General features: G+C 42.8%; 1 protein-coding gene across 1 annotated transcript in view; it reads right to left on the reverse strand.

The window, feature by feature from the left end:
• The window catches only part of TMEM131L (transmembrane 131 like), a 146251-nt gene extending 132157 nt beyond the window's left edge, over positions 1-14094 (reverse strand). The window contains exons 1-3 of the mRNA XM_023530164.1: positions 13910-14094; positions 13166-13236; positions 6349-6392 (exon numbers count right to left, since the gene is read on the reverse strand). Of these exons, the coding sequence (XP_023385932.1) occupies positions 6349-6392; positions 13166-13236; positions 13910-14033 (239 nt within the window). The 5' untranslated portion in view covers positions 14034-14094. The remainder of the gene's footprint in view (positions 1-6348; positions 6393-13165; positions 13237-13909) is intronic.
• Between the last annotated feature and the right edge of the window lie 15 nt (positions 14095-14109).

Here is a 14109-nt window from a genome sequence, read left to right on the forward strand (position 1 = left end):
CATTGCTACGGCCATGAAGACATTCACTGTGCAACCCTCTCGGAGCCCACGCGACCGACAGAAGGTACTGGGGGCACACGCAGATACGGCTACGACCCAGTCTCTTTAAAAACATACCAAACTGCAAGAGCCAACTGAAAAACCAGAGCCCCTAAAACTAATGTCAGGACTGTAGTTTCAATGGCAAATATGGTTTGTGAGCTAGGATATGAAGGACACGTGAAACATGACAAGTAGTCAATTTAAAAGACTTAAATTTAAAAACAGAAGCTTGCATTCCTTCGTTTAGCAGCTCTGAGTGGTTAGGTAAAAGGTGAGGTGGTGGGGGACTCAGCTGATCCGAGACACAGACTCAAGGAACTTGAGTATCCTGAGAAAGTGATTTCCAAACAGAGCAGTAAGTGCCCTGTGCTGAGACGTGGAGCAGCCTCGCGGTGTCAGTCAGGTGAGGGAGGGCTCAGCTAGGGGAGAGAGAGGTGTTTCAGGAAAGAAAAAGAAAGCGGGGCACCCCGTGAGAAGCAGGGGAGGACAGCATGAGGTGAGCATGAGGTGAGCAGGGCCCACATCACAAAAGGCCTTCTGTGCCACACTCAGGCATCTGCACTTCATCCTGCAGGTAAGGAGCTCCACAAAAGGCTGTTTGTAAGCGGAATGACGGGGGAGGATGTATGGTTTAGACACGTTACTCGAGTAGGTGTGTGGAGAACAGGCTCCGACGGCTGCAAAATGAGGCGGGAGAGCACATGAAGATCCAGCCATACCTGATGACCTCCCGGGGAGGGGGAGATGGGAGAGTCGAGGGGGGCATCCGGATTTCTGGCTTATGCAAATGAACTCACAGTGCTGACTTTCGCCAGAGGGGCTCTGCAGAAGAGGGGCAGCTGTGGGAGGGCCGAGAGAGCTCTGAGCCCAACAGCTGCGTTCAGGTCACACTCAGCAGCACCTGAAGGCTAAAGGGAGCTCTCTGTGGGCAGCTGAACAGGTGAGACCTCCTGCACGGAAGGTACAATCCCAGTTCAAGTTTCTCCTACAAAAACCCGGGAGAGCAAGCGAGATCACCTAGGGAAATGACAGATGGGAAGAGAACAGTGGAACCCCGAGGAGACACGTTCAGGTTAAAAATCGACCATCCTATCAACAGGTCAAGAACTTGGAGTCGTGCTGAAAACATAGCTTCAATTTCTGAATGAGAACAAAGAAAAGTGAAAAGCAGTTCCAGTCCCTGTGGGGACTGAGATCCCCTTCACTGCCAAAAGGAAGTTTCCTTTAAGATTAGGTCATTTTTGTCTGCAAGTATATCTTTCAGTGTGTTGCTGAAAGGTTAACAAGATTTTCTTCATGTTCTGACTCTAAGAATCTGCCTTTAACTGATGTAAATGGTTTCAGGAAAACACATTTTGCTGCTGTTACTAATCAGATAAAAGCACAGTTAAAACAAAGAAACAAACCTTCCACAGACACTGTACCTAGCCAATCAGTATGTATGATTTTTTTATATAACCATTTTAAAAAGCTGAAATAATATACTATTTATACTTTGTCATTGCTTAAACTTTTCACATTCTAACGAACATACCCTAAAAAGGCTTATCAGAGATATGCACAGAGCCAGCCAAGCTTCCCAGAGTGTTCAATTCTAGTAAGAGCTGATGTCAGCCCTCATTCGCTCTCATCACCAAATCCCCAACAGCAATCTTTCTCAGCAAAGCAACAGCTTACTGCTGATATCTGAGAACACCCAGGAGAAAAATGGAGATGGAGAGGAAAGAAGGAAGAAAGTTTTTCAAATATTGCTCTTCTGGCTTTCAACCAAATACGATTACACAGCATTTGCCGAAGATGAGGTCAAGATAATATAAACAAAATCTTCAATGAGGCCAATTACCCTGAAAGCTTTCCCAAACTGTGTGTGAGATCACAGGCTAGCTACTCTAGAACCCTCAACCCCAGAATGTACAGTGGTCTGCTTCCGGCCCCACCGTGGGCAGTCTGGAGGGTGAGACACAGAGCCTCTTCACTACCTAGATTCTCTCGAGACAGATGTAGGTGCCACCTGCACTTTTCTTGGGACATACTGAGACTGTTCTATGGTGAAATCTATTTATCGAGTCCCCAGGTAATAGCTGCTCCGCTATCTGGGTCTCTCAGAGACAATATATTCTTTTTGTGGAATTCATAAGTGTTGGTTCTACTGCCTTCAAAGCCATCTTAATATTACTGACAGTTGGCATTGTAGGGTAGCAATTAAAATGAAAATCACAAAAATGTTTGGAAAATGTGTAAGGAGATACTAATAACTTCATAACTCACATTAAGGATAAATGACATTAAAACAGGGCAAATCTAGTATTGAACGATAACCCAAAGTATAAATAGCCATCAATCCATACCGACATAAATAAATGACCAAATAAATAAATAAATGAGGGAGAAAAGACAAGTCTCCCATACAAAAGAATTCTAAATAATGTAGGTGGAGCTTAATCCTATTTAACGACTTGCCTCTAAATAGTGTAACCTGGAATGAGGTGAGAAAGAGAATAACTTTACTGCAGAAAAACCTGACAAACAGTACCTCGGCCAGGTGATCAAGGTCAACATCAAAGTGATATTATATCATGGTGATAGCAGAGAGGTGATATGTGATGAGAATGGCAATTTATATCTGTGGTCTTCCTCCCCAAACCCACCACCCCAATCTAACCGTGAAAAAACACATCAGACAATTCCAAACGGAGGTACATTTTACAAAACACCTGTCCAGTCCTCGTCAGATCTGTCAGGGTTTCAAAAACAAGGAAAGTGACAAACTGGGACAACCAAGAAGATCCTCGGAGGACATGACAATTAAAAGTAAGGATCCTGGACAGGAAAAGGACATTAGGGAAAAACTAATGAAATCCAAATGAAGTGTGGGGTTTATTTAGTTCATAGCAATGTATCAACTGGTTTCTAAGTTGTGAGGAACAGACCACGGTAACATAAGATGTTAGCACTAGGGTAAACTGCCTGACGGGTAAATAGGGACTCTGTACCATCTCTACAGCTTCCTGTAAAACTAAATCTATTCTAAAGCAAAAGGTTTATTTTAAAAGTAGTGAGACATGATATGAGCTTTGGGGATATTAAATTTTTCATTAAAAAAAAACACAAAAAACTACACAGTAAAGATAAATAGACGATAAGCATTTAAGTGACAAATTTACCCATCACAGGACATTACACTTACAGAGATAATTCTCTGGAGAGAACTTCACAATCTACATTTTCAGAAAATGGACACAAAAAGATTTCTAATAGCAGCATCCAACCCATGTCATGATCTTGTCTTTACACATAAAGAATAAATTTCAACAAAAAAAAAAGCCAAAAGAAAACAAAGATGCTTGGAAGTCAAGTTGAAAGGGATAAAATAATGGCAAAATACTGGAATATTTGCTATTTGGAAGATTAGAATACTATGTCAATGAGGGATGATCTAATTAAGGCATTTTCAAATCAATCCAGAAGTGGCAACCAGCCTTTTCTTTTTTAATGAAATAGAAAAGTTCTGTGAATGGATGGTGATGATGGTTACACAAGAATGTGTACACACTCAATGCCACAGAACTGTATACTTAAAAATGGTTAAAATGAAAAGGTTTTATATATAAACAAACAAACAAAAAAATAAGAGTGTATCACAGGTAGTAAGGTTAAGTGCCATTTTATTAATAAATAAGCATGCATATAGTCATACATCCACATATATGGCTGTGGGTGAATAAGTAATCGTGAGGTAAAATGTATCTCTTACTCGAAATTGCTGAGAAAGTTTGAAAGCCACTGTTCTAAATCACTGACACAATTCTCCGTCACCCCACACACACCTCTGCTGATAATCTGACAGTGTCAAAAAACCAGTAAGATTAAAGTCTACTAATACCTTTAAGTGGGACAGAAAACTGGTGAACACAAACGAGTTCTAATTAATGAGAAAGGAGAGAACTGCATTTGCCAAAGAGACAAACTCAAAAGCACATGCAGCAAGACTCTCCGCAGGCCGGACCCGCCCAGCCCCAGACATGCAGCCCAGGCCGTCCTAGCTCCACGCTCACATCATCACCTGCCTACCTGCCAGCTAGGCTTGAACATGTCAAATCAAGTTGAGATTTCTAAGAAATGACCCATCAGACTTCCTGATTTTCCTCCCACTAAATCCTTTCTCCCATCACAGTCATGATCCCGCCAGATGCTCAAAGCCAAACGCTAGAAGCCCTCCATGACTTCTTTCCCTTCCTCTCACCACAACCGATTCAACCAGTGATGGAACTGTTCCAACCCAGAATTCATCTCAGAACTTGCCATGTCCCTCCAGCCCCTCTACTGCCAGCTAGCCTGAACCTTTTCTTGCTCCCATACACCCAAACAGGATTGTGACAAATTTTGAACTTTAAGTTATCCCCTATTTAAAATTTTATGCTGAGTTTAAATGGTCGCCAAGAAGGTAATATTGTAAATACTGACATTTTTAATAAAACTCACAATCACTTTTTAAAATATATTCCATGGAATCTAAATACCAGTGCAATAATATCCATCATCACTCATTTTTTAAAATATACAGATAGGCTTTTCTATATTGCTGGATATTCCCTCAAAGAATTTTAACCTAATATATCTTTATGTTCAAAGCCTTTTACAACAAAACTAGGGGTATAAATTGAAATTTCAGGTTTTTAAAAATTTCCTGTGACCACTGGATCTTAGTGTTAATTTTTTTTCTTCTGAAATGAGTTATCATTATAATTTTATTAGTATGCAATTGATCAATAAATTTTACAAATTTTAATAGGTAATTAAACACAAATCAAATTTAATTGAAAAATGTATCCTTTAATGCGATTAATGAAAACTGTCTTTTACCCCCCTAATTGGTCCATATAATTATTACTTACTGCTGGAATAAGAGAGGATGTTAGCATCAATTTAATCTTATTTTCCTTGTCCTTTATTACAACTGTTTTTTAATGTAAGCATGCACAAAGCGAGTTTACACAAACAGACGTGAGTAGACGGAGCTTTGTTACAGCACTGTCCCTACCTATATTCTCTAAACTCCCTCAGTGTTTTATCCAAAAATCACAGTGATCTAGCATTAAAAATGATCTAACAACTGCCAATTTGAATGGGTCCTCCATCAATTTTAATGGAAGCAGAGATCTGAAAATCACCAGAGTAACAAAGGAGTTTTTCATCCAATCAGAGTTAACCACTTTCTCCTAACCAATACCAGTATTTCAAATGCCCAAAAGGAAACACACAGTAGGATCCGGGCTGGGTAAGATGTCTTTCTTTTTTAAAGTGGAGAAGCATAACTTACAACCTCAGGTAGGTCATTTTTTAGGAAAATATGTGGATGTTGGGAATCTAGAAGCTGATTTCCTAAAAAGTTATTCCTGTGTTCAGGTACCACTGAGTCTTCAAGTACTTCTAAGGGATCAGATATTCCATTCTGACAACTGACTGAGACTGCCCCATGACCAGAGTATTATTCTCTTTTAAAAATATAGTTTACATCTTTCGATTTGCTAGCCCCCCGCTTAAAATCCTTGAACAACTCACACCACAATACTATATTTTATTTTATTAAAACATTAAATTCAAATCCCTACTGTTGACCTCTAAGGTCCTACCTCATCTCACTATTCCACAAACGACATTGGCTTTCTCCAAGTTCCTGGACGGCTGCCAGTGCTTCCCACCTCAGGGCCTTTGCACCTGCCATTCCCTCTGCCCACAGTGCTCTCCCTCTGCTTGCTGTGAGGCCACTCCTGCGCATCCTCTGGACCTCAACTTAAATGCTACCTGCTAAGAGGGACCTCACCTGATCACCCCATCACCTCATTATTCTCTACCATGGCCATTTAATTCTTGACAGTTCTTATAAAAGCATAACTATTTTGTTTTGCTTGCAGCACTGCCTGACTCCCCCACTACACACAACAACGCCTTGTTTGGCGTTTTGTATCTGGCGCTCGGCACAGTGCCTGATGCTCAGTGGCTGTTTGTGAATAACACGGAGTTAGGTATAAGCATGCCACGGGAGAAGAGAAGTTGGTGGAGGGAGGGAGGGAGGGAGAGAGTGAGAGAGAGAATGAGTGTATGTGTGTGTGTATTTAACAGCCTTCTGTATAAACTTATTTTCAAACAAAATCATATTAAAGAGTGTAGATACCCCAAATGCCAAAGAGAAAGGTATATTCCAGATAATATTAAATACATAAACATAGACATACACAAGACTTCAGATGGTATCCAAAGTGCACAGAGAAATCTAGCAGGTAAATGCTTCCATTTTTTTCTTACCTCTGTTCTTGAGAATGCTCCTCCATATCCTCTTCAGAATCACCCTATTGAAAAAAAAAACATGCTTTAACAGTTGCTTCAAAGGAACACGAAATCTCTAAAAGAAAGAGTTCTTCAAATCTCACAGAGGTGATGAACTTGTAATGAATGTCTAAAACAGAAGTGTGTGACACGCAGTGGGCATTCAATATTTATTGAAAGAACGACACTATTAATGACACTACTAAAAGCCATAAATTGTCAAGTGACTCCCTAGATACTCATTGTAAGAATTCTACCTGTTTAAAATTACAACCTAAACATACTCTCAAATTAGTTTTACATCACTTCTCTCCAAGAGCATTTTTTAATGTTTATCACACGAGGTAAAGTTTAATGATAATAAAAATTCCCAAATATAGAAAACTTATAGTTTTGCTCAGAATCCCCTAAATGAATACCTGATCTATTCTGACATCAACATGAAAAGGCTGATAAATATTATAAATGGCATATATATCATGCTCAAAGTGATTCCAAAATCTTCCAGATTTACACCAAAATCAGACCATGTGCCATGTACCGGGGAAGGCTCTGGAAACGAACACAAGGGCAGATCCAATTAAATACTACACTTGCCTGATGGACGCGATCTTGACTATTCTTTCTAGAAGCTCATCACTGTTGGCTTCAGGAACACCAACCCGCTCTGTTCCTCCGGCTTCTCTCTGATTCTTGGCTCTCTTGGTAATACTGCCTCACGGCCCTCTTCCTATGTCACTGGCAGTCCCCCGGGGCCGACTCCCCTACATTAATTCCACAAGTTAGCCCTCGCTTGTAACCATGGGCCCGAATCCCTATCTCTGGTCCCAACTTCTCACTCAGTTACATCACACTCAATAAATGCCTATCTTTCCGCAAGAGCCAAGCCTCACGCGGTTTTGGTCAGCACGGCACATGCTTAGTACTCCACCACACGTGTCCGTGAACTAACTTACAGCTCCAGCCCTACTGCCAGATGCCTCCAGGGCACATGCACTTTGTCTCCCCAGAAACAATTACGACCAGCATCAGACTTATCAACATCAGGGATCCCTGACAAGTGGCTTCTCTTCTAACCAGGCTCCCTCTGTCAGACACCACCATCACACTCCCAGACCCGCAAACCTTTAGGGTCATCCTATACTGCTCTCCTCCCTTCACCCCCAACCATCAAAGACCCACCCACTCATCTGAAATGACAGTTCAGACCTGTCCATTTTTCTCCATCCCTTCCGTGAGCCAACTGGCCCGCACCATCAGTACCCCAGGCCTCCACTGCCATCACAGATGGGGCTTTCTTTCTTCTCTGTGACTTTAGCCTTCAACCCATCCTGGGTGTCACTGCCAGACCAATCTTCCTCGACATCAGTCATTACTTACCATGCACAGGGTATGGACCCAGCATTCAATGTCACTGTGCTACTCTCTGCTCAAGAACCTACCATGGCTCCCTAACTGCTAGTCAGCTCTACTCCAGCTCCTTAACCTGGAATTGAGCCACTGTCAACTGACCTTGATACCTATCTCAGTCGCTACAACCATGCTTCAGCAGGGGCTCTGGGCTCCAATGTAAACCATCAGCATAAAAGCACTGAATCTTTGCCCATGTGAGTGAGGCTCTAGGCTAGGCCCCAGTCACCTGTCTGCTAATGCAGATCTCTCAGGGGCCTTAACAGACAGACGCCTCTCATACACACTGTTCCTCCTCTCTCCTCTGAGTTCCCACATTTCAGCACTTGGATGTTATCTCAGGGTATTACCAGCCTTATCTCCCCAACAACACCAAGTTCTCAAAGGGCAGGAGCCAAATCCTATAATTCCCCCCCACCGCCAGAGGCGGGGGTTGGGGTGGGGATGGGCAAAATGGGGGAAGGTGGTCAAAAGGCACAAACTTCCAATTATAAAATAAGTAAATCATACGTATATAATGTATGGCACGGTGACTACAGTTAATAATACTGTACTGCATATTGCATAAAGTTGCTAAAAAAATAATTCTTAAAGTTCTCATCACAAGAAAAAAAATTTTCTAACTATGTACCATCACAGATGTTATCTAGGCTTACCCTGGCAATCATTTCACAGTATATACAAATATCAGATCATTATGTTGTACACCTGAAGCTAATGTCAATTACACCTCAATAAAAAATGTTTTAATAAAGATAATTTTAAAATACTAGTGGATATGACTATTTCTGAAAACTTCATAAAGCAAATTTTTCTAAATCAAAACAGAACATGAAAATTATTTCCCTCAGAAACAAGAACTTTATCACCACAATACTGACCTGGCCCAATTGTGCTAAAACTCATATAACAGCATAGCGGCCAAAAGCATGGGCTCTGGAGCTAAACACCTCGCAGATTCAAATCCCAGCACTGTCACTTTCTTAAGGCCTTGGGCAAGTTATTTAATGACTCCGTGCCTCAATTTCCTCATCTGTAAAATCAGGACCTAAAACTTCATAGTTTTTGGTGTATTAACATGTGTTAATACTTATAAAGGGCTTAAACAATGCTGGTTAGTATCGAACCCATGATAGTTATTATTTTTTATGTTAACAGTGGAAGTAGATTAAACCAAAAATAAAACTCTATGACAAAAAGATTTCCAAATACAAGTTAATGAATCAACGACTGGAGAAAGATGCCATTACATAACACAGTACCTGAGACAATTAAGAATTCTCATACTCAGTGTACCATTTCCTGTTTCACTTTCTATCAATTTCCGTTATTTACTCCCAGGCTTAAGGGGGTAAATTTAACAAGACACGAGATTTTTAAAGGTAGAGACCTTCTTATTCACGACTGTATCCGAGGCCGGGCCCGTGCTAGGTGTTTGCTAGATGAACAAACACGGCCAGTGGAGCACGGAGCCTGCCACCATCCTAGTCCAGACCAACAAGAGTCTGTAGCAGCTGCTCTTATTCAGCAGCCATGTCCACGTCCCAAACCTATCCAGGGGCATCAGAGGCAAAGCTTCACATCTCAGCAAAGTCTGACTGGATTAAAAGAACAAATTCTAGACTGACTTTCTTGCTGCCAGAACTGATATAAAAACGTGATTAAACAATAATAAGAAACCAATGCTTAAGGCATTCAGCCTGCCATCTTCAGAAATGAATAACCTATAAATAGAGGAACAAGACAACACAGTGACAACTGCCTCTCTTCCATTAGGAAGAACTCACGGGCTAACTAATGAATGCCTACTGCATACACAAAGGGAACACCAAACTTAGAAGCCCAAACTCCCTTCAGGGGAACCTAGTTAGGGCAACAAGGCACACACAACAAAGCCAGACACTCAAGAAATTCAAAGAGACAGAAATGATGACAGTGCCATGCCATATTAGGAGTCGGGAAGGACCAGGCCTGTATGAAAAGCAGGGCAATAGCATCTATTCTTTCATTCAACAGATAATATGTTGGGCCTGCTCAGCCAAGGGTCAGGCTAGAGTGAGCGTCCCAGACAACGGACCAGAGCAGCAGCCAAGGTCAGAATGCGTGAAGACCTCGGGGCCAGAGCAGGTCAAGTGGATCACAGGGAACTACAGAAGTTTTTTAACCTTGAAGGTGAAGTAAGAAGGGACACAAAGCAGGGTCTCGCATACACGCAATTACTTCTGGACAGTAAGCTAATGAAAATGCTTTTTGGTTTCTACACCATCGCCACTTTGGATTCAGTGTGGTGAAGCACGTGTCACGTGAAGCAGAGTCAGAGGAAAGGAAAAACTCTGTAAATCTAAGAATGGTTTTTTCTTCCTTCTCATCATCATCATGGACAGTTTTTATGTTCCTACACCAAGCTGTCATACAACATAAGAGAGTATATAACAAAAAGACACGAATAACTTATCTGTGCAATTGGAGGGCACATAATAGTCCCAAGTTATCTGCACTGGTTCAGCCCCTTCAAGGAAGGAAAGCTGTTCCATGCTCTACAAGGACCAAATTCAGGGGACAGCTGAGATATTGCCAAAATAACAGGTAACGTGTATTAAGTGCTTACTAAATTCAACGCACTTAATCCTCACAAAATCCTCTGAGATCAGAACCATTTCCACCCCCATTTTGCAAATGAAGAAACTGAGGACAAAGAAGTAAAAAGGGATGGAGCTTGGAGTCAAACCCTGGAAGCCTGGCCAGAGGGTCTGACAGTGTAGAATAACTCAGCTGTTATATTTGGTTTTACTAATGGTGCATTACTCAAGTTCTTGATCACTTAGAGATCCATTAGAAAGAAAAAGACCCAATCAACAGAAAACATTTCTAAAATAACTGAATAAGTAATTAGCATTGGCAAATGTTAGTATTCAATTTTTTACTGCTACACCTTCTGATGCTGTTTCACCTATAATTGAAAAACCTTAGCTTCTGAAGCCATCTTTCAGTCTTCCTGAATGAAAGAAACCTGACTTACAAGTTAATTAAGCAGAAAACCCTCAAATTTAAATAACAACTATAAATATTCCCTTTCAACAGACTCCATGACACACGAGGGAACTTTTTCTTAAAAAAATTCAAAATATTTTTAAAAGAATTCTCTAAAAATAACTTTCAGAACACTCTGCAGTTTATATATATACACGACGTGGGTATATATACACATATATGCATATACATATAGCATATACTGTGTGTATACATGTAGGCAATTTAAATGTGTGTGTGTGTGTGTGTGTGTGTGTGTGTGTATACAGTATGCAGTTAAGATATAGAGAGATCCATATATATCCTCATCCCCACCCAGGTACATTCAGATAAAGTAAAACAGCCTCTAAAAGATATACGTATAGATAAAAATGAAGTGTTTAAAAAATTACTTTACCAGTTTCACTTTCATTACGGCTTTGATTAAAATAGCTTAGCTATCAATGCTTCGATAGTATTCCAAAAGACAGCTTCTAAATTTTAACATCTTTTATGAAAGAAAATTGTATTATCCATATAAACAAAACAAAACTATAAATTAATAATTTTGTAAAATAACGTCAGAGCCTGTAAGTAAAATATCATAGGCCTTGACATTTTCACCTACGAGCACAGTGCCTACATCTTCGACTAATGCTGTACCAAATGAGAGTCTATAATTTACTTTCCTTTCAGCCTGGGTTAGCTTTCCACACTAACCACCAATAAGAGGCAGAGGCTACAAATGAGTAAAAATGCAAATGTGAATACATATAGATGTACACCGGTGCTTCTCAACCGGGGCAATTTTGCTCCCCAGGGACATTTGGCAATGTCCGGAGACATTTTTAGCTGTCGCAAGTGAGAAGTAGTGAGGGAGGAGTGAAAGCCACTGGGATCTAGTGGGTAGAGGCAGAGATGCTCTGGCTGCTTGACATCCTACAGTGCCCAGGTCAGCCCCCCTACAACAAAGAATTCTCCAGCCCAAAATGTCACTAATGTGGCTGTTTAACAACTCTGATATACACAAATATAACTATATTTTTAATAGTAAATATGGCAAATGTTAAGTGTGGCTCTCTCAGTAGGATTATGCACAACTTCTATTTTGTTTATCTTGTTGCAGATTCCAAACCTTCAACAATACACATCTGTTATTTATAATAAGAAAAAAAAAATCCACTTGGGAATAAATTTTTAAGAGAAGGGCAAACCATTTGCTCCCCATCCTGTTGGGGCTTTTCTCTCAAAGGACTGGTCTTATTCAGCCTGCTGGCCTTCACCAAAGGTCCAGGAAAATTTTCCTCTAAAAATCACCTCTCCGCCTTGAAGCTGTTATTCATTAGCCCTGGTTAAAATGAATATTCCAAATATCTCAAAACCAGCACTCTAAATGCTTCACATAGGAGGGAGAAAATTGAAATGTAAAACTGCACAGCCTTTCCAGCGAAATTACAGCTAAACATCCTGTTTTTCTAAACAGCCACAAGAGACAGCATAGAATTAAGTGCTGCCACCAATGTGGGAAGTAATGAACATCTCAAAAATTACGGCACACAAACTGAATATTCTCTTATAATTCAAACCGCTCCTCCCTCCCCAGAAACACACACACACACACACACACACTTGAGGTCAGTACTGTCGCTGCTGAAAAACAGTCAACAATATTATATTTAAATGTGTACATCTGAAATCAGTGAGAATTTCTCCTAAAAGTTAAACCTTACACACAAAAGCTTTGCAATACTGTCTATTGCTGCAATAAACCCTATATGATGCCACAGATTCCGATAAAATATTAGGAATTATTTTTCCACATGTAATCATTATATCATGGGGGGGGAACCCCCAACCGGAAATTTGAGATCTTAAAGGGCTGTATTCTAACACAAATTAAAGGAACTCGAAAAAAATCCAAGATTACAATCCTTTTAAAGTCCCTGCTTCATCCCAAAGCTACTTAACGCTAATATAGCAAGTAGCACTCACTAACATTCCTGAAATCAATATTCCTGTGGTCCTCAGGCACATAGCACCAGCTCACTTGGAGAACAGGGCACATGTCTCTCGCCCATCCAGGACCACGGCTGGCCGAGGGGCCCGCCCTTTCCTCTATGCTCGGCAGAGGCTGGCCGCGGCCCTGTTGAGGTGGCCTCAGCTCCCACCTCCTGAACTTGGGGCAGGCGTGACTCACGCCGTCACATGGCCCGGGAGGAGGCCTCGAAGGCCACCATTGCCAGGTGTTCAGGCTCTGCCCGACCGTTTATTTGCCTTGCAAAGTGGCCCGCAAGCCTGTGCCGCCTGGGGGCCGGCGGCCTCCCAGCCTCTCCCCACTCGCACACCCACCCCCGCCCTGTCACCTGGTCGTCCTCACCTGAGTAGGCAACAGGAGTTCCCCTTCTTCTGCCTGCCACAGCTCCACCACGTTCGGCAAAGGCTCAACCGCTGCACGAACACCAAAAAACACACCGCGTTTTTAATGCACGGAAAAGAAAGGCTTCCTGTTTCCCTATCGTCTCCCATGCACCGGCCTCACCAAAACAAGCCTCCCTTTCCTTCTAGAAGCAGAGGACACCCGAGGATAAGAACACAATGGAGGGGTGTAAACCGGCGGCCCCAGTGACAGAGAGCCGACGCGTGCAGGGTCTGAAGGTGTCGTACTGGGGGGCGGGTGGGGAGAAGCCACCCCGCAGGCCACTCTGCGCTCGCATCCCGCAGCATCTGGGGCTGGCATCTGCAGAATGAGTCCTGGGCGGCCAGGCTCGGGGAACAAAGCTGCAGGAAGCCGGGCCGCAGCGGGGCCCCAGCGCGCGCCACACAAAGCGGGGGCTGCGCCTGGGGCGCCGGGGGCCCGCGCACAAAGGCTCCCGGACGCGCGCGGCTAGCGGTCCGCGCCGCGGTCCCCGAGCCCCGCGACTTCCCAGCTTTCTGTTTGCATGGGGACGCTGCGGTTAGAGAATGTTATCAGCCAGAATTGCAACCGCTTTCCTTCCTCCTCCTGCCCCTTTCCCTTTCCTCCCCTCCCCTTGCCCTCTAATAGATTTCGGCAGTTCCTTAAAAGAAAGAGAAGGGGGGGCAGGGTAGAGAGGGAAAGCCAGCAGAGCCGCGCAAGGCTGACCTTGTCCCTGAGCCCCTCCCGGGCGACAGCAGGGCAGGAGGACTTGGAAGATGCCCAGCAGGAGGTTCACGGCCGCGGCGGTGCGGCAGTAGCAGCCCGGCTGCGGGCGTCGGAGCCCCGCCATGCTGCTGCTCGCGCTCCTCTCGGTGCTCGCCGCGCTCGCCGCTAGCTCGCTGGCGCCCGGGCTGCCTCGCCCCGGA

Source organism: Pteropus vampyrus, unplaced genomic scaffold, assembly GCF_000151845.1.
Source record: "Pteropus vampyrus isolate Shadow unplaced genomic scaffold, Pvam_2.0 Scaffold47, whole genome shotgun sequence".
NCBI lineage: Eukaryota > Metazoa > Chordata > Mammalia > Chiroptera > Pteropodidae > Pteropus > Pteropus vampyrus.